General features: G+C 48.2%; 1 protein-coding gene across 28 annotated transcripts in view; it reads left to right on the top strand.

The window, feature by feature from the left end:
* by (focal adhesion protein tensin) overlaps positions 1-23,292 on the top strand; it is a 248,222-nt gene that overhangs the window by 203,269 nt on the left and 21,661 nt on the right. For 15 of the 28 annotated variants that reach the window (XM_077659629.1, XM_077659625.1, XM_077659643.1 and 12 more), the window contains 19 exons: positions 6,306-6,347; positions 7,496-7,539; positions 7,625-7,686; positions 8,000-8,097; positions 8,384-8,434; positions 8,978-9,100; positions 9,228-9,292; positions 10,389-10,472; positions 11,697-11,809; positions 11,947-12,007; positions 13,492-13,694; positions 14,337-14,402; positions 14,938-15,048; positions 15,195-15,230; positions 16,186-16,425; positions 17,065-17,287; positions 18,239-18,547; positions 19,516-19,702; positions 20,361-20,488. In XM_077659629.1, the coding sequence (XP_077515755.1) occupies positions 6,306-6,347; positions 7,496-7,539; positions 7,625-7,686; positions 8,000-8,097; positions 8,384-8,434; positions 8,978-9,100; positions 9,228-9,292; positions 10,389-10,472; positions 11,697-11,809; positions 11,947-12,007; positions 13,492-13,694; positions 14,337-14,402; positions 14,938-15,048; positions 15,195-15,230; positions 16,186-16,425; positions 17,065-17,287; positions 18,239-18,547; positions 19,516-19,702; positions 20,361-20,488 (2,246 nt within the window). The remainder of the gene's footprint in view (positions 1-6,305; positions 6,348-7,495; positions 7,540-7,624; positions 7,687-7,999; positions 8,098-8,383; positions 8,435-8,977; positions 9,101-9,227; positions 9,293-10,388; positions 10,473-11,696; positions 11,810-11,946; positions 12,008-13,491; positions 13,695-14,336; positions 14,403-14,937; positions 15,049-15,194; positions 15,231-16,185; positions 16,426-17,064; positions 17,288-18,238; positions 18,548-19,515; positions 19,703-20,360; positions 20,489-23,292) is intronic. The other 13 variants (XM_077659626.1, XM_077659632.1, XM_077659640.1 and 10 more) reach the window with 1 other exon arrangement.

Here is a 23,292-nt window from a genome sequence, read left to right as displayed (position 1 = left end):
GGTGGTGATTATGATGATGCTGAATTTTAGTGTCGCAAGCACTGCTCTGGCGAAAAAGCACCATTTCACAAGGTATTTTTCTTTCCACCGCGTGGGGTCAAAGACCCATTTTCCGAGCATTTCTCCCCATGGAAGCCGTGTGAAAGCTTGTACCCATTGTATCACCGGTTGGTGCCCGGTGGCACTGGGGATCGAACCCCACACCTCTCGCATGCGAGGCGGATGCTCGGACCACTATATCCCACCGCTGCGGTCTGCTTGGAAAGGAAGTTCCAGACACCTTGTGAGCGCGCTAGGGTGTACGCAGGGGGGTGTCTCTCCTTCTGAATTACGGTTACCGGCGCCTCGGGAGTTCTCCTTCCTCGGTAATCATGGGAAGGACGAATGTATGTGGCTTGTTTTGTTTTGAAGAGGCGTGCACTGGCGTCGTGGAGCGAGTGCTCAGCGTCGCAAACTTGCACGCGATCGCGGGGACGGGGCGTGATCGGTCGTGTACGGCGTGCGCAGCGGACGCCGACGATTAGCGTCCTTCATGACTGCTGCCGTCGAAGGACACCGGTGGCCGATAAGAAAACGAAGACGCGCGTGGCGTCACGACTGCGGCAGGCAAGGCCCCCCTCGCATGTGAATGGCGCGTCTATGGGAGCTCTGACGGAGCTACACACACACGACATTTCGGTGCGAGCGTGTCTGCCGTGACCACACGCGCACGGAGGACAGTTCGAGTGCCCGTGCCTTGTTGATGCGAGCACGGAACTCTACACAACCTCCGGCAAATGATCACGTTTTTAAATTATCATCATCACTATGGCTATCGCCACCAGCAGCATCGCGTTTAAGACCATGCACTGCAATATAGAGGCTTCTCTCATATAGCAAACCGCGACCACTATGAACCGTCGGGCTCTCTAGTATGGCTATACCCTATTCTATGTATAGTTCCCGGATGTCACACGTTTCGTTTCCCTTAAAATTGGCGCCTTCACTCTTGTAATCGGACGATTATTCGTTATACTCAGCACGTGCCTTATTCCGAAACACCTCCTCTATTCATAGCGTAAATAGCATGATTCCATGTTGGTCTCCTGAACAACGCTGTTGTCTTTGCCCACCTGTTTGGCGCGTTTCTGAACTAAATTTTCAGCCTACAAGAATTATATCCTCTGTCGGAAACCTTGCGTCGCTGATGGCTGTCGGTTTTTGTTGTTTTTTGTTTTTGTTTTCGGCGTTATGCGTCAGCACTGAGTTCGATAGCAGCGCGTTCACAGAAGCGTATAGCCTACAGCGCACGCAGATAAGGACTGTGTATAAGGCCGCCATTTGTGTCACTGTATTTCTGCCTTCGATCACGGCGCGCCATCCTTCGCACCACCAAGGTTGAATAACCAAATCGCGCCATTTTTGCTGCGTTTTTCTTCCTGTGCGCAGGCAGTAATTATCCCACAGCACACAAACTTTCTTAATCGGCACAACGCTGGCCGAACAGGTGGCACCTTGAGAAGGCCTTTGCCCGTGTAGCTTGAGGGACGGTGTGGTTTAAGTGGACAGTCTATAGCTTCATTCTGCGAGGTTTTGTGAGGAGAACAATCGAAGCCACTGGTGCCAGTGGACGTTCGCAGGAGAAGGCGATTTGGCGCTGTTCACCGAATTCGTCATTTTGCGGAGCAAGGCGAAAAGAAAAAAAAATACGCGAAGTTAGCGCACCCTGAAAGCAAGGACCTGCGACTGCGCGTATGCAAATCAGGCTTGCTTCAGATTCAGTGTGCACTGCATTATTAAGACGCGCGAACTGTGAGGAAAGGTCCCTCACAAAAATTTCTTTAGACAGTCTATAGACTGTCCATAGGCTTCTGTCTATAAAGACTACAGTCTAAACGATAGAGAACAATCTATAGGCAATACAAATCCTATAGACAGTCTATAGATAATGAGTAGATTTATGGCCATACACTTTTAGTAAACTTTTGTCTATAGACAGTCTATAGACTATGAACAGACAAAAATAAATATCTATAGGAAGACAATAGAGTCTGTAAGAAGTCTATAGACCGTTTTTATAAGGGAATAGTGGTTACTTTGGGTTGTCAGCGCTCGGCATCGCCCGTAAGCTTTTGTTGCAAGACACTGAACTCGTTCTCTCAAACAAAACGAGATGACATTTGATTGCGCGATTCGAAGGGTATTCGTGCACTTCGACGATGCTCGTTTAAACGCCCTAAGAAAGCAAATCCGCTGACGTCTACGTATGATCCTTCGAGTCCTCTGTCGCCGTCGATCCTACTCCGAACCGCGGATGACAGGCGCGCAGGGAAGAGCGGTGACCGCGCGGCCGAACGGGGCCGGCGGAACGCGCTCAATTAGGATGGACGAGAGGACGTGTGCGGCAGGAGGGGGGTTGGAGGTGGAGAGGGGAGAGATCACTCATCCCCGCCAGCTATGCACTGTGGTCGCTCTGCATGGTTGTTGCATAAAGGAGAGCCGCTTCCACAGGAAACGCGGGAGCACCCCCTCCCCTACGTTCCCTGCCGTGCTTATACGCTGCGAGTGGTGGGAACAACGGCTCCTCGCCGCCGCAGAATGCCGTTGGCGCGGACCTGGATTGTCGTACAAAGGCGGCCGGTCTCCGAAGCGAGCGGCCCTGTAATTAGATCTCCGACGCTACCGATCCGCCGCTGTGTCCCGCGCGGGCGTAATAAAGTTCGTGCTGCATCCTGTCTTCTTTTTTTCAGATTATCCCTACCCTAGGCGAAGGGCAAGAATGCATGCATACTTTGTTTTATTATTTTTTCGCATCACACTAGCTGTTCTTCACGGTTGGGTTGCGCAGGATTCACTTTATTAGCCGCAGTATAGGTGGGTAGATCGACGGATTTTTTTTTTTTCCCCGTGAGCTATTCACTTTTATAAGGTCTCTTATAAATGGCCTCTCGGAAAAGCCTTTTTTCTTTGGGTGTTTAATTGTATTGTCTCTCAAACATGCGTTAGCCAAAAGAAGTGAACCATATACTATAAAGAGACTGGCTACTAGGTAGTGTTAGGCATGAAGGTTTGAATAAGTTGGCTTGGTTTGGTTTATGAGTGTTTAACGCCCCAAATCGACTCAGTCTCTGAGAGACGCCGTAGTGGAGGACTCCGGAGATTTCGACCACCTGGGGTTCTTTAACGTGTACTGACATCGCGCAGTACACGTGCCTCTAGAATTTCGCCTCCATCGAAATTCGACTGCCGCGGCCGGGATCGAACTCGCGTCTTTCGGGCCAGCAGCCGAGCGCCATAACCATGGAGCCACCGCGGTGGCTCAGCACCGCTTTTAGTACACACTCGATCACATCATTGTGCCGTTCAGCACTTCCAGTTTCTTGGGCGTGTTGCGAGATCGTATTGCACGGCGAAATGAGCGAACAAGCAAGCAAGCAAGCGAGCAAGCAAGCAAGCAAGCAAGCAAGCAAGCAAGCAAGCAAGCAAACAAACAAACAAACAAACAAACAAACAAACAAACAAACAAACAAACAAAATTGAAATCTAAAACCGATCGCTAACACATAACTGACTCTTAAGTCCTGTCTTTGCGCTTGCATTTATAAAACGGGAACCCGTATGTATACTCGGCGCAGCCTTTTCGACTCCTAGAAATGAATATGCGTTATACAAAATTTATTTTTACTGTTTCGACTAATAAACTTATGACTCTTGTGCTCGAAACCGTCGATGATGTCTGAATTCATATTTTTTTAATTGATGCTAGCGTTTACGCCGTGTTAAATCTTTTGTCCGCCCTGCATGGATCACGATATATATATATATATATATATATATATATATATATATATATCATAGTTATGAAAGTCATGAGCAGAACTTTCGTTCTGAAATACCCTATTTTAACATTCGGTCCATTCCTAACATCAAGATTGGTGGAGTTGCCTCTGAGTGACTGATATTAAATAGGTGGGAGTTTACCTTCGAACAGCGATCCAAGTAAAGAGCGTACGCCGACTCTAATGGCTTCGAGGAACATCGATGAGTCGGCAGAGCAGCGTAACTGACGTGAACTGAGCCACAAACACATGGCAGGTGCTTCAGAAGCTCCTAGCAAAACGATTATATGCGCATGCCTGACTTTCCCTCTTCTTTACATTTTTTTTTTCGCTAGTCCGCGCAGCCTGCGCCGTTCAACTCGCATTAATCGGGCACAACTACGCCCTTTCCTGATGGCGCGGCACGCACATTTCGCCCTAGTTCAAGGAGCCCTCTCGAAACATCAAACAGGCGCAGCTTTAAATACGCGGTCCACTCGAATCTACGGAAAAGAAAAAACTCGTCTCGCCTCCACCGAATATAGAAATTGTGACCGCGAGCGGAACTGCAAGCTGCACCGTCGAACATGCACGCACGGTCCCTATCGTGGCCACGTTCTCGAGTAGGCCGATAACGTGGCCAACCGAGTGAGATGACCGTCGACTTAAGTGCGGTGACAGCGACCGTCGTCTCGAGTCGCATTTGGCGGCGCGAAGCCAGAAGAAACAAGATTAGGTGCAGCGAAATATAAGCACGAAAAACAGGAAATCTCCTTTAAAGGTCGAAGGACCTCGGCGGAGAAATTTTTGGCCTTTGGAGAGAAAAGGCAGACAAAAAAAAAAAAGAGCTCTTCTGGCGCGCTGCTCGCGCCCTCCTATAGCGGCGATGTCCACGCCATAAAACCCCCCGATTGCGAGGAATTAGCTTTCGTAAGAGCGCGGCGAGAGATATTCTCAGTGAGGGGAGGGTCGTTGTGCCCGTCACGTGATGGGGAGGAAAATCGCGAGAAACGAAGAGGCGCCTTCTGCCGACTATCCGCTGGAGGTGCAGCCGCCTCCGAGATCTGCGGCGGACAGGGCTTGACGCGGGCTTCGCGCGTGCTCTGTGTTGGCAATACCGGCGTTGCCTCGAGGACAAACGGGCAGCGACTGCGGAATCCATTGGGACTTCGGGCCTGCCTTGACGAATTCAGAGCACGCGTTCATTGTAAGCAAATCGAGGCGGTGGTGTTCCTTCTCGGCGTATCTGATACCACGTAAGGGGATGATTAATGGCAGGTGTGCTGGCCTCGCAGGTGGATTTGACCCTTCTTTCGTTCGAATTAGAATGACGACTACACGGCCTACTCTGCGAGAAAAATCAGGAGTTATGCGAAAAAAAAAGGAAATTTACGTAAATCCTTAAAACGGACATCAGCTGTACAAATCTCTACGGTGCCATTTGGTTTTGTAGAGGGGTCTCAAGGGTTTCGCTGAAAATTAGCCACATTGAAGCCATGTAGTTTGCATGTTCTTAAACGTTCTGTTTAGAACTTCTGCCTGTCATACTGTACGTCGTTTGAGTACCGGCGTTATCGAAATTCATTTTTAAAGGAGCACAAATAACTGCCATTTGTTTTTGTCTCATTGAACAGTGCTTTACTTTAAATTTCATTTCAGGGAACTGTTCTTATCCAAAGTGGTATATGATTGTGATGGTATTAAACTTCAGCTTTGGAAATAGAAAACTGGAAGACTGTGCAGGAGCATTTCTTTACGATTATTAGCAACGACCATTATATCACACTGACCGGGTGACATAGTGCAGTGTTTCTTTCCGGACTTTTTTTGTGGCGTATTGACGGCTTTATTTTTGCGTCGCAAAACATAAGCCACATACTGAAGCTGTAGACTTAGCGCTTGGAACCACGTGGAGCCTGACTTATTCATGAAAGCGTCACTTTTTTTTTTTTCGTAGTGGGGAGCAAGGGACCAAAATCCAGTGAACTGTGCGGTGATACACAGAAGCTTACGGAATATTCTTGCTTGCAGTGAGCAGAATCGCACACGTGCAGAGAAATGTAAAAGGACTACAGACACGCGACACACATGATCGAGACCCACAGACTCTGGATCACGTGTCTCTTGGTCATTTGTGTCGCGCGACACGTTTTAAGGGCCTGTACAGCCCACGTAACAGAGTGTAGGTCGTGTCGAGGGCGTTTACAAGGAGTTGAATGGCCTCGACCACAGCATTGTGGCCTCGACAGCACACTCCGCTTTTCGGAGACGATTTTTACACAGCCCAACCTTTCCCACTTGCGGTATTGTTTAGTCACTCTCCTGGAGTGTGCACGGTTGATTTGCGAAGCGTGGTGTGTTGCGTCCAGATGTGTGTGGGCGCAAATGTGTGCACGGTTGATTTGCGAAGCGTCGTGTGTTGCGTCCAGATGTGTGTGGGCGCAAATGCTTGCTAGAAAAATAAACCACAAACGTCAGGTAATGTCGACATTCGCTTTGTCTTTTCAGAGTCGCAGTGAAGGCAGAGAAGTCCGACATTCCAGGAGATCGGTGAGTGCATTTTAATCAGAAAGAAGCAAAGAGGGAGTTAGTTTTATTCGTTATTCGTGTTAGTGTTTAGACTGTACCGTTGGCACGTAATGTTTTCATAAAACAGTTTCGTGTCTCCATCTAGAACGTAAACTAAAGAAACGAGAAGGTCCAATTTACTCGAAACGTTGGTTGCGTGTACTGTACGGCCAAGGGAGATACGCATTTAACGAAAATGCTCGTAGTTGGGCAGAGTACTTAGAGTGTCGTAAGGAAGGGGGATGAGAACGGAAAGAGCTTCGTAGTTAATGCAGTAAAATGAAAGTAATAAAAAAATGGAGTGGGGCATGGTGCGGTCAAGTTGCGTCCGGTACACAACAAAGATGGCGCCTCTACGGGGAACTAGAAGTTTCGGTAAAAAGAGAGAATGCAACGAAGAAAAATTGAGATGTTAACCAGCGTTCAACACGGCTCACTATACGCTTGCGAAAGTAACGTGATTACCAAACTTTGACAGATTACACGGACGCTAGAAGGATTCGAGCTGATTGCTTCAGTGTTATTACTATTACTGCACTTTGCTTCGACACGTTGCGCTATTTACTTGCAAGCATGTAAGAAACGATTTTATGGTCGCGGTCTATATATATATATATATATATATATATATATATATATATATATATATATATATATATATATATACATATACATATATATATACATATATATATATATATATATATATACACCATCGTGAACAGCTCTGCTACGGCATACGGCAGCGTGAAAAACGCGCCCTTTCAAACTTGTCGGGGCAATGCAATCCACAAAATGCCGCTAGCATTTCGCTTTCTTGCGCATTTTATTTTTTACGGGGTCGTTCTAGAGCAGGTATGTTTCAAGATGGATAGAGCTCTTCCATTTTCATAATTCTCTTTTCGACTATTCGCTGGGATCTAAAGGCGCCGCTCGAGTCGGGCTAAATGCATCTTGCAGTGAAGGCTTCCCACGAAAGAAAAAAAAAAACTTCTGAGAGGGCACTGATGCCAGGGGTGCCATTTGTGCTGTCAGCCTTGACATTCCCTTGCTGGCATCACCCGTATGGTATGTGGCTATCGTTTCTGCTCGTCTAACTGCCGAAATCTTTTCCTTATCTTCTTGTATAGAAGAGTCCTGGATCCCGATCACTTGAACGAACGAGAAGCCCAAGGTAATCTAGTGTTCTCAGCTTGTGTGCTGGGATCTGAAATGGCATTCTTCACAAGAGCTGAATTTTCGCCTTTTGGGTTTTGCAGAAGCCTCGAACGACAACTTAGTTTCGCCATGGACGTGACATACGTAACGGAGAAGATCATTGGTATGTTGTGGGACACCTTGCTTCCTTGATTGTTGTACCTCTTAATCAGCTTAGACTCTTGAATAGGAGAGAAAAAGTTCAGAACTGAGGGTTAACGTGTGTAACTTACATGTGTCTTAAATATGCGCGTTGAAAGTATCGTGCGATGGGCACTTCTGTTAACGGCTCTTAAATTTTATCAACTTTTTCTTTCTGTAAGCGACTGAGTTAGAAATTATATTGCCTCGTATGCTAGTCTAAAGTACCTGACGCCGAGTAGGGTACAATTGCACATATTTCTTTTTTTTTTCAAACAACTTGACGTCTTTTTCAGTGGTCACGTTCCCCGAAGGTGGATTGGACACGACCTATCGGAGTAACCTGAAAGAGGTTACGCGAATGCTGAGGACAAAACATGGAAACAAGTACACGGTAAGAGTTCGCCTCATGGCAGCAACTTTTTCTCCTTGACGATTCCACAAACCAAACATCCTTCATAAAACCGCATTTTACGAATCACACTGAGTATTCGAATGAAAAAGGAGGGGGAAAGAAACACAGTTCACTCTTTTTGCCTCGCAGTGTTGTTTTCAGGCAGCTCTTGCGCTTATTAATAACAGTAGACATTAGCAGTATTCCTTACGGGCAAGAACTTTGCAGTACAGTTGGTAGCGTTGTATCGGAGACTGATTCGTTGGTATTTTATTTTCATTTCCAGGTGTTCAATCTTTCTGAGAAGCGACACGACCTTGCCAGGCTGAACAGTCAGGTAAGGGGGAAAAAAATCCGCATCTGCGTCCTTAGTTTTGTTAGCGGCATCGTCAATGGCTTTCATTTACTACAGATACACAAGTTTTGCACAAGGCTTTGCCACGCAGTATACTGCCGTTGCGATTTCAACGAATTTTTCATGTAAATGACGTTCGCTGATTTATGTTTCGTGTTTCAATTTGTAATCCTTATTATCGGCACTTTGTTTTCCCCAGAAGAATAGAAATGAAACGACTCACTTGACGCTCCGACGTTCCCAATGACGGGTCCTCGTTGTCCAGGACTTCTGCGATATGCTCTTCGTCGTTGCTTCCTACTTTTGGTCGCCGCCCACACAGAAAAGAAATGCTAACATTGTCTTCCTAGTCCGCCTTTTTTGCCAGCAGGACTTATATTCATTAACAGTAATTTGGTCTAGCAGCTCTAAACGCTCCGAGAACATAATTTCCTTTTTTTTTGGCATTTGGGCGCTCCAAAGCGCGAACGGTTTCCCTGTAGCCAGCCGGGCTCCAGTACTCCGACGTTCTCTCCCACTGCGCAGATCATGGAGTTCGGATGGCCAGCGCATCTCTCGCCACCCCTGGAGAGACTCTGCACCATCTGCAAGAGCCTGGACTCGTGGTTTCACGCCGACCCCCAGAACGTCGCGATCCTTCACTCCAAGGCGAGTCGGAGCGTTTGTTCAGCGCACGCGCCGTAGCAAATCCCGATGCGCGAGTGCATTGTCGAGTGGGTGGAAGGCGCGGGATCCTTGCGATTTGGCGATAGCGGTTGTCTTCGGCTCATTCCAGGGCGACAAGGGCCGCATCGGAGTCGTCCTGGCCGCGTACCTACACTACACCAGCATATGCGCCAGGTTGGTTTCCTTATTTCCTTGCGCACTGGGGCAGAAGTAATAACCTGCGAGACAGGAGGGATTCGATTCTGCTATCGGCCAGATTACTTCGATGTTTGCGCCACGTCGTATATATTGCATTCCTCGATGAATACTTTTTCTTGAACAATCGTAGATCATATAGTGCAATAGGGCAATATTAGTGTGCATAATCGAGTTCTTTGCGTTGATTTTTCTTGGTACATAATTATTCGAATGAAAATCACAGATTTTTTTTTCATTTTGGTATGTACATGCGGACGCAGTATGAAAAGCAACCCGGGGCCAGTGGCCTCCACGCTTCGCGGGGCACTGCCGCCAACATCCGATCATAATGGGCAGCACCGGGGGCATGCGCAGAAAGAGCACCCCGCCATGCTTACTGGGCATGCGCCTTTGCCACCGATTCTCTCAGCCTCTCGGCGACAGAAGTGTGCGAAGTGCGGCGGCTACGAGCTTTCGCGCTCCTTATCATATCGCTTCCAGCTGTACAGCCGGAGACAAAAGTCTCTGGAGGGCGGGCGCATTGGACTAAGCCGGTAACTGTATTATTAGCCGCAAGCTCCAGGAGACGATACTTGTGGAGGTAGAAGAACAAGGTTTTGACTTTCACCTCCACAAGTGTGGTCTCCAGTCGGAGGATAATAGAGCTAACGGCTTCGCTTACGGTGCACGCGGCCCAGAGTTTTGTCTTCGGCTGTACGTACTTACTCTTCGATTTTAAGATGTCGTCGCGGTAACACACCTATGTGACGCGATTTTTTGCTCCTTTACGATTACTACTGTTACTCCAGCAACAAGAGATGAACTGAAGAACGTGAATTACTGCTTGCACCCCACTCTAGCACAAAGCTGTTTTAACGTTCCTGTCCATCGGCATGGAGTGTTGTCACGAGTAGTGTTGGCTGCCTCTATGTGGCTGTGCCCATGTAGTTGCCATTACACGCACTCGGGACATCAGCTGTGCGCGCTTTACCGACCATTGTTTCCAGTGCTTTAAACCAGCTTACTTGTTGATCAACGCCTGCTTTCAAGTTATTTTAGACCCTTAAAGTATCTCAACCACTTTGCTTTCCAGCGACAACCAGGCGCTCGACCGGTTAACAATGAGGAGGTACTACGAGGACAAGCTCTACTCTTCGATGCACCCTTCCCAGAGGAGGTAACTGGATACAGTCGTGTTTATTATTCCGTTACCAAAGTTTGTGTTTCCCGCTTTTCGTAAGCCTACAATACAACTACAAAACTACGCCCTTTTTGCACCTGTCTGATCGGCGCATCTCTTTGATGTCGTCGCCATACATCTGTCTTCGAACGCACATCGTCCACAGAACTCCGATTGACGTCTTTGCGGAATGGCATTGCATTCGTGATCAAACTGGTTTTCATTTATATTTTGCAGCTTGCCCGTAAACTGAACGCGTGCTCCATGCACAGTTAACACGCGCCGCCGCCTCATTTCCCTTTCGGCATCGGCGTCACCAAGAACATGCCGGCGGAAGCATGCAGGAGTGTGTCTGGCGTTCCCTTCCGGTATTGGGTCCAAGTGCAACCCCGACATCTGGCGCAACGGGCAATCGTTCTCGCTCGCTCGGGCTGCTCGCCCATGTCCTTGCAGTCGCATCCATGCCAGACTTTAAATCTCCTTATTGGTGCGCGAAGAAGCGTGACCCGCGTTTATATTATTCCACACACCAGTATTCTGCGATGTTAACGACAAATCATGCATGATGCAGGAGAAAAAATGAAAACGGTTAGAATGATCCGTTGGTACTACAGGCGGCATACAAAAGGGCGATCGCAATATCGAAGACGTTGTGGTGAATATCGGTAATTTTAGCGATTTTAGTTAAAAAAGAAAACTCTAACCAGCTAACATTTCAATTTCCGCAACGCATAAAGCCGACAGTAGATGTGGGGGTCCGTCTCGTTAGTGCTTGTTCTGACACGTTCGTAACGTAGTTCAGCCAGTAATTAATCAGCATGAATTGTTTGAATTAGGTATTTGGATGGACGGATTGATGTGGAACCAGTTGAGACGTAGTTTTCTGAAAAATTTAATCCACAAGACTTCCCATAAGTACGGTCACATCGCACCATTCGTAATGGAAAAAAAAGTAATGCACTTTATGATTTTTAATCCCGCCCCTCAGATAACACGGCCCTAAGAGGCTTTATTTTTTAGGATATAAAAGAAGTGATTTCAGTGGCAGAACTCAATTCGCTTAAGGAAACTTCGAATTTCACCAAGTGATCAGGAAGAGTATAGTAACAAAAAAACAAAGGAAAAAACAGTTTTCAGGAATATGGAAAGCCCGAGTAAATTACCACCTGCTGCTGTGATCCGCGTGCGTGCGCACGAATCAACGCGGTTTTCCTGCTGCAGGTACGTTAACTACTTCACGGAGCTCCTGTCCGGCAACATCAAGATGAACAACAACGCCCTGTACCTGCATCACCTCATCCTTCACGGAATCCCCAACTTCGACAACAGAGGAGGTGCGGGCACTTCTTTCACTTGTAACAGAGAAGGAAAAAGAAAAGAGAAATAGGAAGGAGATAACGCATCACCTTGCGCAAGAGGCCGGTTTTCCTTACGCATTCTCTTCTACTTTTTTTTTTTTCAATTTTGCCAGGTTGCCGGCCGTTCTTCAAGATCTACCAAGGCATGCAGCCCGTCTATACGTCTGGCGTCCAGTAAGTCCGCCTCTGTTGTTTGGAGTTTATTTTTTTCTTTCTGTTGGTTATTTTAGCTGCCGGTGTCGTTATAGCAATTTCTAGAGGTTAGAACTGGCATATTCGCGCCTCGTTTCCACTCTTCTCGTTGGAGTCAAATCCCCTCTGCAGTTTAAGTCGCTCCGTATACTATAGGTACACCGCAGGATTGCTTGTATTCTAGGCCTGTAATCTTCGCAGCATCCTGTTCGTGGCGGCACTTTTGAAAGCCCGCATTGAGGCACAACATAAGAAAAAAAAGTACTTGCTCCTATCCGTCGTTATCTGTTGCTGTTCTTGCTCCTTTTATGTCGATTCAGTACACTGAAGCTGTGTCTCGTGCGATGAGATAAGCGAAACACAAGTGTTTATCGCTGTGTTTGTGAAGGAATTACTGCAGTTATCACTATTGATCACCGCTGATCGAACTGTGCTGTATTAAGCAAGAGGATGGGGTAGGGGGTTAAAATACCACTGGTCACTTTTATTGCAACACGAACTCCTGAAGGACGCTTTGCGGCTCAGATATTACGAACTTACGCTTCAAGCTCGTCACTGATCGCCGTGATACTGGAAACGGCAGTTAGCAGTGCAAGCACAGCTGCGTGATCCATGACCTGTGCGGTCTGCGACACGACGGCATCGTGCGTAACTGAAATCCTATGACCGACTTATTTGGTCATACTTCGCAGAACAAACTGTGTGGTATAATTTTGGAAGTAGTACTAAGAACACGATCTGGACTTCGGACGCGTTTGTGGCCTGTCCGCGAGGGCTGCTAGCCACGCACCCCTTTAACTGGTTTCTTTGGAGGTAAGACGTGTATAAATTGGACGTTGTTTTGCCGCTGTCCAGAGTCCTAGGTTTTCTGATTACGACGGATACGCCGGGCTTTCACGGTAGGTGCGCACTCGCAGTTACGCACTGCCCCGTTTTAATGGGGTGGAAGTTAAGGCCCTGTTGACCTAACATGTCTCTGACGTGCTTGACAAGGAGTTGGTCATGGGCACATCTGGTGGCCTCCAGGATCCCACCCTTCTAGGGAAACCCGGGAGGCGGCGCTGCTCAGCAGCCATGACCTACAGTCCCAACAGACCTTGGTCGCCATGGCGCGAGCGGCGCCAGACGCCATTGGGGCTGTGGAATAGGAGCTCGACCTAGATCTGTGAGGACCTGGGCCATAGGGCCTGGGCCCAAGAACCTCCTTGTACATAGCCAATAAGCCAATAAATGTTTAGCAACACCACCACCACCAGGATAAGAAGAGGTAGGTAGGCGCTTTCCTCAGCTCCTACGGGGGCATATTCTGCGGAAGTTTATGTAGTTTTTCGGCTTATGAGTTCCTAGAGCGCAGCGCAGGCGCGCGGTGTGTCTTGTCTCGGTATCGCCCCCAATGCCTCAGAGTGGCATGGCGACCAGGCGCAAAGCGTCCGGTTGCCCGAAAAAGCTGCCTTCGCAACGTGCAGCGTGGCCACGGACGGCTCTCGGCGTCTGGTCGTGCCGCTGGAAGCCAGCCAGCCCCTTCGGGGGGACGTGCTCATCAAGTGCTACCACAAGAAGCAGCGACCCGCCGGCCGGACGCCCATCTTCCGGGTGCAGTTCCACACGTGCACCCTCGACGGGGGAAAGGTGTTCTTCGGAAAGGCGGACCTCGACGATGCCGTCTCCGGTGAGCCCCGCCCATCGGCGTTTCGACGGCGCGCGATACGCGGAACGCTCACATGTTTTCCACTTGCGCAATCCTGCGGCCAAGTGCTCTCTCGCACCGCAATTGGGTTTGAACGCATTTCGAAGAAGCAATCCTGCATTCGCTGGCCGTACGGCGAGGTTCGCTCGCTCGGTCATTGACTCGCAATTAAGCGAGAGGCAAGAAGCGGCTCCGGGGTGCATTTTAACACGGCTTCAGCAGCTGTGTTTACCTATGAAGCCAGAGTAAGCTGAAGTTACGAACCACGTTTTCAGTGAAACCCAGCGTGAGGTGCCTCAGCCCATTGTTCATTGTTCTCGGAGACTCTTAAGCATGTCTTCATTTCTGGTGTCGCTGTTGCGCAAAAGAGGGGCGGGGCTTCTCTTTGCGAAAATAACTTTGGATGATGCAACACCGCGTAATACACCTATACCTGAGCGGAATAAAAACGAGGATTGTGTAAGTATTGGCTCATCCGATGGACTACGCGGCAGCACTTGAGCTTTCTGGGATAACATGACCTCGAGGTTTCACAAGCGTGTGCTAGCGATTTGGAAGCGTTACTTAACACTGAGTCGCTTGGCTTAAGGCTGTGAACGGAGTCCGTTTTTTTTTTTTATCCAGACTCCCGGTTTCCGGAAGACGGCCAAGTGGAGCTGCTTTTCTCTCAGAGTCCTGACGACTTCAGAGGTACGCATCGCTGGACATTTGTTTGTTCGTTAAACGGAACATTTTACCGCTATACGGGATCGCTTCATTTCCAACGCCCTGACGACAGTAACGGATATTCTGGGATTATGTCAGTGTGCGATGTCAGTGCACGTTAAAGATCCCCAGGTGGTCGAAATTATTCGGGAGTCCTCCACTACGGCACCTCTTTCTTCCTTTCTTCTTTCACTCCCTCCTTTATCCCTTCCCTTACGGCGCGGTTCAGGTGTCCAACGATATATGAGACAGATACTGCGCCATTTCCTTTCCCCCAAAAAACCAATTATTATTATTATTATTATTATTATTATTATTATTATTATTATTATTATTATTATTATTATTATCAGAGAAAGAGCCACTGAAAGAGTCCCGTTTGTTCGTCGAAATACAGACCGGCGGAAATACAGACATAATAATAATAATAATAATAATAATAATAATAATAATAATAATAATAATAATAATGTCAGTTCTCGTCGTCACTGCATCGACGCGATGCTTTATGTACTTGCAGGAAATGGTTCCGTGACTGATACCATCAGCATAGACGAGCAGACGAAAGACCCGTTAGTAAGACAAGATTCATATGAAAACTTTGATCTGATCCATGAAGACAGCCAAAGCGGTACGTATCTGTTAAGGGCCTGCACACGGTTCAATTTGAAACAGAAAGCTAATTGCATGTAAGGAGTGAATACAGTGCATGAGCAGACTTATTAATTGTTCGCTTAAAAACTCTTTCAACACTCTTTTTTTTAAATTTTCTTTCAGATCTTGATGACCTCATTGAGCCAGCCAACATTTCAGGTGGGTCAAAAGCTTGTGCTTACAGCATGCGCAATTGGCGCGTTGATTGCCGTAAGCTGAAATCTTTGTGGTGGTGGCCCGCTTGCATGACGCATCTCTTAACTGGAGAGCACGTGAGACTAAAAGTTTCCTTGGGCGTTGCTAATGGCTCTCGCTTAAGCTAGTCTGGGTCAGTCTATCGCATTGGCACATTACAAGAGAAATGAATTATTAGATGGAGATTCTGGGGATATATTATTAACAAGTGGCGAGTGTTTTTTAGATGACAGTAGTGTGCGAAGCGGCCCTCTTTTGCACTTTTTCATCATCTACATTTCGTCTCTGAGCGAAGCCGCTCTTTATAGAGGCATGTTCCTGAGGCGAGCTGGAAAGTGAATACCGCATACTCTGGATAGAGCGGCCAGCCCTTTCTTAAAATTCTTGTTTATTGGTATTGTATAAAAAGCTCATCTTAAGTGCGCATTTTTATGCATTATGCCATCACCAACTGCATCTTACTGATAGTTTGAATAGGCATTGAACGAGTCCAATTCACAGGAGATAAAACTTTTACCAATGGAAAAACGACGGTTTTTCTCGGTATATATTCTCCACCGTAGTGTTTAGAAAGCATCAGACCAGTTTGTTGGGTGGCGCTTGGTTCTCGTACAAGTGCAGCGTCAGCGCTGACGTATAACGTGAACGCGAATTTAATAATTTCTCTCGGCTATGCCTTCGAGGAAGCTTTATCCGTGCTGCGGAGCGCGCGCTGGCTGGGGCTGTTTTGCTCGCATTCGGCGGCGGTGCGTGCGCGTGTGTGCATCTTCTCCCCCTGTTTGCTGACTGGCCCTTTGCTCTCCTCTCAGCGGTGCAGCAGCAGTGCTGTGTGCGGATTAACGGTGGCGAACTGTCCTCCCGACCCCGCTCTAACACGGCTAACCGCCCCTTCGCTCGGCCTCCTCTTCCCGGCTCCCAGTTCCCCACGCAGAGGGTCCCCTTGACGGAAACCTCTACGCAGTGGTGTCCAAGGGGGCCAAGCCCGCCGAGGGGGGCGTCTTTCCCCCTTCCCCCAACGCGGCCCCCGACACTGACGTGCTTGACGGGCCGCACACTGTGAGCATGGACTCGGGCATCTCTTCCTCCTCGGGCCTGCACAACTACGGCAACCCTAGCCCCCAGGGGCTGCTCCACAAGGTGCCCAACGGAGGCACCGTCGGTGAGGGTTCACTACCCCTGCTCAGCATGCCACTCACGGGCGGACTGTGGTTGTCGTTTTCTCGGTTCCTCTGCCGGGGGGCAAGGCGTCTGGTCGCGGCTAACCGCTCAAAAGCACCTCAGGGTGAAATCATTAGAGAGTTTTAGAACATCGCGACACTATCACTGAGAGGTCTCCACGTAGACCGGAGGCCCGCAGTGACCGCGAGCTAAGGGAATAAAAAAAAATGTACGCGTTGATGAAGCGCGGCCTTACAGTATGCATAGTGGGGCATATGTGGTTTACCGTCCCAAAGCGACACATGGCAATGTGTCTCTGATGGACGGGAAAACTTCATCGTTTCACGGTTTGCGCTTCTGGGCTACAACTAGAGTAAGTGTTTTTTTTATTATTGGGTGTCTCATAATGCTTCAGCATTTCGTTTCTTTTTTTTCTTCTGACTTAAGCATTTATCCTGGATCCCAAAGCCAAGTTTTGTAGCTGAGAGGGCGGGTTTTCCGAAAAGTGTCGGGGTAGTCAGCCTGTGTATGAAGTGCACCGGCGCGGTGGAGAGCGTGGATATATGTCGGCACACAACAGGTGATGGTGCTCAGTCGCATCCCGCACCTCTCCTCTGCTCTCCTCCCGTCCAAACGGCAGAAGTGGAGGTCCACCACCCGGCTGACAGCGGCCAGCAACAGCACCGCGTGCGGAGCCCCCTGCGGTCAGAGCACGCCGAACTGGACGACCTGCTGGACGGGATGCTGCGCGAGATCCGCTCCATGCCCAACCACCCGGCCTCCCCGCCACCAGGGGGCCACTCCAACCCTTCGTCGTACGGCACGCTGCCCCACGGCAGCCCCAGCTCGCACTCAAACCCGGGGTGCGTGTCTCATGGCGGACGCTCGCTTTTCTCCTCTCAACCGTTCCAATAACGCTTTTTAGCTGTAATAAGAGCTGCTTTAAAAAGCACTAGCGATGAACGCTTTTCAGCGCATGTCAGTTGCCTTCTTCTTGAAGTCCAGCGCTCTTCTGCGCTTTCTATCCGCAAGCCATTTGAGCAGTTGTGTTACGGTTGTGATTTACGTATCACTTGCACAGCTGGGCTCCTTCTATGGAAGAGAAGTAGCATCTAGTAGTAGTATTGAAATTAACTGATTAATAATTACCTTTATTTGATTAACGTTATAAGCACTAATAATTACTGATTACTCATGAATACTTTATTAATTACTTAATCGACTTATTAAAGTAATCGATTAATAAAATGATTAAATAATTACCTTCAAATATTAATTACATTACTAAGCAACAAAGGAGGCAACGGAACTCGAAATGCTTTCGCATTTCTGCCCGTAAGGATAGTTTGCCTCCATCGAAATGCGGCCGCCGCGGTCGGGTGGCACTGAACTCATTCAAACTCATTTCAAACTGTTTTATGGAGTAACCTGTTCGTTGGCAGCCGAAATTTCCACTACTTCCAATCAGCCTGCATTAACCAGAAGTCAGGATGATTAATCGTAACAAGCGCAGCAACAACTTTCGTAAGTGTACGAGAAGTATCCGTGATTTACCACATTGAACTGACCAACAATCAGGTCTGAATGATGCACACCATTGTATTGATCAGCGATACGATACAAATTATTAAAGAGTACAGGATGCTAGATTGCGAGCGGTATCCTAGATTATTTAAATTGCGGCAAAGATATCTGATCTTTCAGAGGCAGTAAAAAAATAAGGAAACGAAAGAAATCGAACGGGACTCGCTGGTTGTAATTATGCGTTCAGGAGTCGCGTCGCGCTATACATTTGCTTTCTGCCGGTCGCGCAGCCACGGAACCATCTACTACTCGTACACTACTCGCACCACGTCATCGGAGAGCCCGTCGGCGGCGCACCGCAACGGCGGCGACCACGTGCCTGGCTACCAGCGCTGGCCGCTGCAGCACCAGGAGCACGAGAGCCGGTCGCCGGACAGCGGCCACCGCACCACGTCGCCCTTCTCGTACGGCGTCGACTACGGCAGCCCCGCACTGAGGCGCCGCCGCGCCCACTCCGAGTCGGCGCGGGACTCGTTTGAGGAGCGCAGCTACGGCACGTTGCGCGACGCCTCGCTCAGCCCCGAGCCCGTCGTCGGCAGGTGAGCGGCGGTGCTGACTGGCGCGGTCTATAGCATTGCGAGGCATGGTGGCAGCGAGTGTAAGACAGATACCGTCCTTACAAACATTTCTTTGTATACAGTCTAGAGACTGTCCATAAACTTGTGTCTATAAAGTCTACAGACTCTGTATAGACAAATCCTAAAGAATAGTCTATGGTCAATGCAAATCCTATAGACAGTCTATAGACAATCTGTAGATTTATGGCAGTAAATTTTTATTAGATTTTTGTATATAGACAGTCTATTGGCTATGACCAGACAAAAATATCTATATGAAGGCAATAGAGTCCATAATATGTCTATAAACTGTCTATAGATCATTTTTATAAGGGCGGTTCTTAGTGTCGCCAAAGGGACGGGAACACGTTCTCGTGTGTTAACAGCTGGAATTCCAGTCCAGTGCATGATAGTCCTCTGCGAGTGTGTCCCTGTGTCCTGTCCTTAGTTTCGCTAGTTCATCGACTGTTCAGTGCGAATGTGTTCCCATGTTCCCTCTAGTTTCTGCCAGCATGCTTGATGCTGCATTATACCAACTAGCTCCGTCTGTCAGCTTAAACTATTTTGTTGAGGAGCAAAGCAACGTACCGTATCAGAGCGCCGAAATTTCAATGTGCAAAAATGACAAGAGGAGAGAGAAAGGCGCGAAAATGCGATGAAATTCAAATTTTAAATACGGGTAACTGTTTCCACAAAGCGCACTAAACAAAATTCTTGCTGGAGGATATTTGTGAAGTGGCGCCCTTTAATGCCCTATTGGCATACCGCAGCATTATTGAAAGCCCCTTTCAGAGCCGTAAGAATCATCCGAGCATGAGTGAAAGCTACCTGCCGTTCAGATTTTCGGTATAATCGCTCTTTGTATTAACTGCTCTGTTCAGGGCGAGCAGTGTGGCTGTTGCGGCAAGAATCGCCGCCTTCATTCACCGTCGGCGCTTTCTTCCTTACAGCCAGTCGTGGCTGCAGAAGCAGCAACAGAAGCTGCGCGCCCGCCGAGAAGGCTCGTGGGAGGACCGACATCGCAAGGAGCGGCAGCTGATCGCCGAACTGCGGACGGCCACTGCCATGCGTAGCCCCGAGCCACCGAACGGCACGGTGGACACCTCGGCACTGAACGGAGACCTGAGCACACTTAAGGTTCGCCTACGCATCTTCTCGTCAGTGTCCTTGACCTCGCGAACCTCCTTTGTTCGCACATTCGGAACTACGGCTAAGGATGTGCACCGCACAACATTTCAGTGGCATCTCTTAACGAATGGTTATGGTGCTTAACGCGATAGCGCACGGGTGTGAGCTTGGTGGTCACTGTCGTTGATAAAATCGGCACACCGCGAAGAGCGGGCCGTAATAGAGACAAGAGATAAAGGCACAACGCTTATTGTGTCTGCCTTCTTGCCACTTCTGCCCCATTCTTTAGGTTGTTTCTAGTTTTTTTCATCATGCTTAAGTCCCTTACCACACCCTAGACATGAAAACACCTAAATGGGAGTAAAAAGAGAGTAAGCTGTCCTCTAGCACATGCACTTTTATGAAAGAGTGTTCGCTAGAGTACACCTTACTCCCTTTTTTAGTCCTTTCTGTTTAGAGTGTATGATGAGGCAGTGGGAAATGTCATGACACAAATATCTGTTGCAATGATCCAGCTAGCGTGGCTACTTGATGTGTCCATCCAAACTGGCGGTGATAAGCAGACAATTGCGTCATGGACTACCTCTAACCTGGATGAGTTGCGCGTGGCTTTGCTGGTTCCTGTCCGGCCGCAAAGCATTAAGGCAGCGCACTTGAACCCGCGCAGGGCACAAACTACTCGACCCCCCTGCACATCCACACTAGCAACAAGCCACCCATCCACCGCGGCCTGAGCGCACCAACTTCGCCCATCATACCCTCGCGGACGAGCAGCCGAGACGTGACGCTGCGCAGGTAAGCTGCACCCAGTGCGCGTAATGTATAAGTTGCATTTTTATTCGGCCCTATATCACTCAAGCGCGACCCTGCATGTTACGTAACAATTGGTCGGTAAAACTGGATGTTTTACAGCAGTGGGTATCACGATATCTGCAAAAACGTGTTCTAAATTTGTTTATTGCGAAAGCACCACTTAACACGGTTCCAACCAAAAATCTCGTGTGAAGCCTCGGAGTAACTCGGGTAAGCTCGGGTATGTCCGGAGGAGTGTCGCGCCAGCTGTAGCCAACGGGAGGGTGACCTTGAGGATGACCTTGACATGACCTTGACACCCTCAAGGACCCTTGCTTTCGAACGCCTACTCAGTTTAATTGCGTTAAAACCCTACCACTTTTCTTCGTACATTCGAGGTTGACAAAATGCAAAAAGTTTGAGGCAATCACTGCCAGATTTTTGTGCTGCCGGTTTTGTGTTAAGAAAACCCCGAGTGTAAAAGTGTAAATTGGGAGGTTTTAACGTCCCGAAGTGACACGCAGACTATAGGAGGCGCCGTAGTGGTGGGCTTCGGATTAATTTGTACAACCTCCCCGGTACTTGAACGCGCGCTGACGTCGCACAACACGCGGGCGTTTTAATGCGAAAGCATTTCTTGCCTCATGGGTGGCGCGTACAGGATGTGTAACCACGGGCTGTGGACAAAGCGTGTCCTCATGAATTGTTGATCATCCAGTAAAGTGTAATTATGACTTGTAATGATTAATAATGATCTAATGGAAAGTTTGAGTGACCGAATTACTAAATAAAATAAGTAATTACGCAAAATTTTTTCCTAATTACTCCAAGTAACCCGCGAAACCGGTGAATTATTATTAATTCATCTAGAATTGAACAATGCAAAATAGGATTGAAATTAATTGATTAATGATTACCTTTATTTGAATGGCATTATAATCACTAATTATTCATTATGCATCAAAAATCATCATTGCCTAATCGACTTATTAAAATAGTTGATTAATTAATAAATGACTAAACAATTAACTTTGATCATTGATTACATTATTAAGTAACAAAAAAGGCAACGGAACTCGAAATGCTTTCGCATTTCTGCACGTAAGGGTATTTTACCTCCATCGAAATGCGGCCGCCGCGGTCGGGTGACATTGAACTCATTAGCCGAACACCAGTCAATAAGCCACTGCAGCAGGTAAATCGGTGGATGAACTCGACAGCTTCGGTGGCTGCGCAGGAGTGCAAAGGCGGAATATATAATCGGAGCATATCAAATATGTTAGATAGAACGCGGCTGAGTTCTTTTGCATGGCGCTGTATAATGTCAAGTTAACCGGTACTGGGCGTTCCATTTTTGCACGTAATTTCGGCGTTGAGATGCAACGAAATTTACTCCTACGACATTCTATCTTTTGCACTTCTTGTTCAGATGAAACTCGCCGCAAAAAATTGATTCGTTAAAAAGCCGGATCCCGGATATGTCGAACTCGAAGAGGATCGCGAAATAGTTTGATATATAGACAATTTCATATATAAAATTTGGCAACAAATGAGCTTGCATGTAACCTTGAAACGAGAATCGGGTACACCCAAGCTAGCGGCGCTCTTCCTGCAGCGCCGTGCCTCCCTCCGGAGTACTCACAGCGCGCCGCACACTAGATAACGCAGCGGACGGTGCTTTAGAACTAAGCACCGCCAGTTATTAGAGGTCTGATCATGTTAGCAGTGCACTATAAACAAAAGGATTTGTCACTAAAATTAAGGTACAATTGGTTTCTGCAGTGTTTTCGGCAGCGTAGCAGGCCACGCGGGAGCTGTTGGCAATTTCGCTTAGTTAGGCTAGCTTCACTGATGCCTCGCGGTGACTGAAAGCTGGCTTTTCTGCATGACAGTGGTGTCAGGTGGAGAATGGGTGGGGCCGCCGGTGATGTCTGTCTTCATCTGTTTTGTTTGTATGGTTCTGATAAACATGGGACGAGGCACGGCGATTATAGCAGAGAAACCGCGCCACACCGCGCTAGTCGCGCCAGTTGCGCCAGCACACACAAAAAAACGATCGCCTACGGTGCGATTTCCCCTTCCTCCTTCGTTGTTTTTCGCATCCGATTGCGCCATACATTCCCTTTTGTTATGCAGTTTTACAGCGCCTTTGAGTGGTTAGCTCTGCCAGCCGGTGTCTTGGGCCGTGCAACCGAAAAGGCTGTGCTCCATCTTCTCTGAAGCCTCTCGGAAACGCGGCTCCACGCGTGAAAGGGGACCGTGGTAGAGCCGTTAGGAGAAGCGCCACTTGCAGGAGCGCGCTGTTGTTCGATGTATTGCATGCTCTACTTACGCCCCGCCGCGGTGGCTCAGTGGTTAGCGCGCTTGGCTACTGATCCGGAGCTCCCGGGTTCAAACCCCACCTCGGCGGACGCGTTTCGATGGAGGCGAAATGCTATGGCGCCCGTGTGCTGTGCTATGTGAGTGCACGTTAAAGACCCCCAGATGGCCGAAATTGTTCCGGAGACCTTTACTACGGCACTTCTTTCTTCATTTCTTCTCTTAGTTCCTCCGTTATTCCTTCCCTTATGGCGCGGTTCACGTGTCCGCTGATATGTGAGATAGACACTGCACCATTTTCTTTCTCCCAAAACCAAGCTTTAGTTTCTGCTGAACGAGAGTTTGATGTAAATGCGAAGTGCTGCACTTTTTCGCGGCATTTTCAAGAGGATGTTCGACTGTTCGATATATTCGGGATCGACTGCACTTCACTGTATAGAAAAGGCCTGCAAACATAGTGAAATATAATTCACAGCAGATATAACGAA

Source organism: Amblyomma americanum, chromosome 3 (genome assembly GCF_052857255.1).
Source record: "Amblyomma americanum isolate KBUSLIRL-KWMA chromosome 3, ASM5285725v1, whole genome shotgun sequence".
Taxonomy (NCBI): domain Eukaryota; kingdom Metazoa; phylum Arthropoda; class Arachnida; order Ixodida; family Ixodidae; genus Amblyomma; species Amblyomma americanum.
Note: the sequence above shows the minus strand (reverse complement) of the source record. Positions and strands in the feature narration are given on the sequence as shown.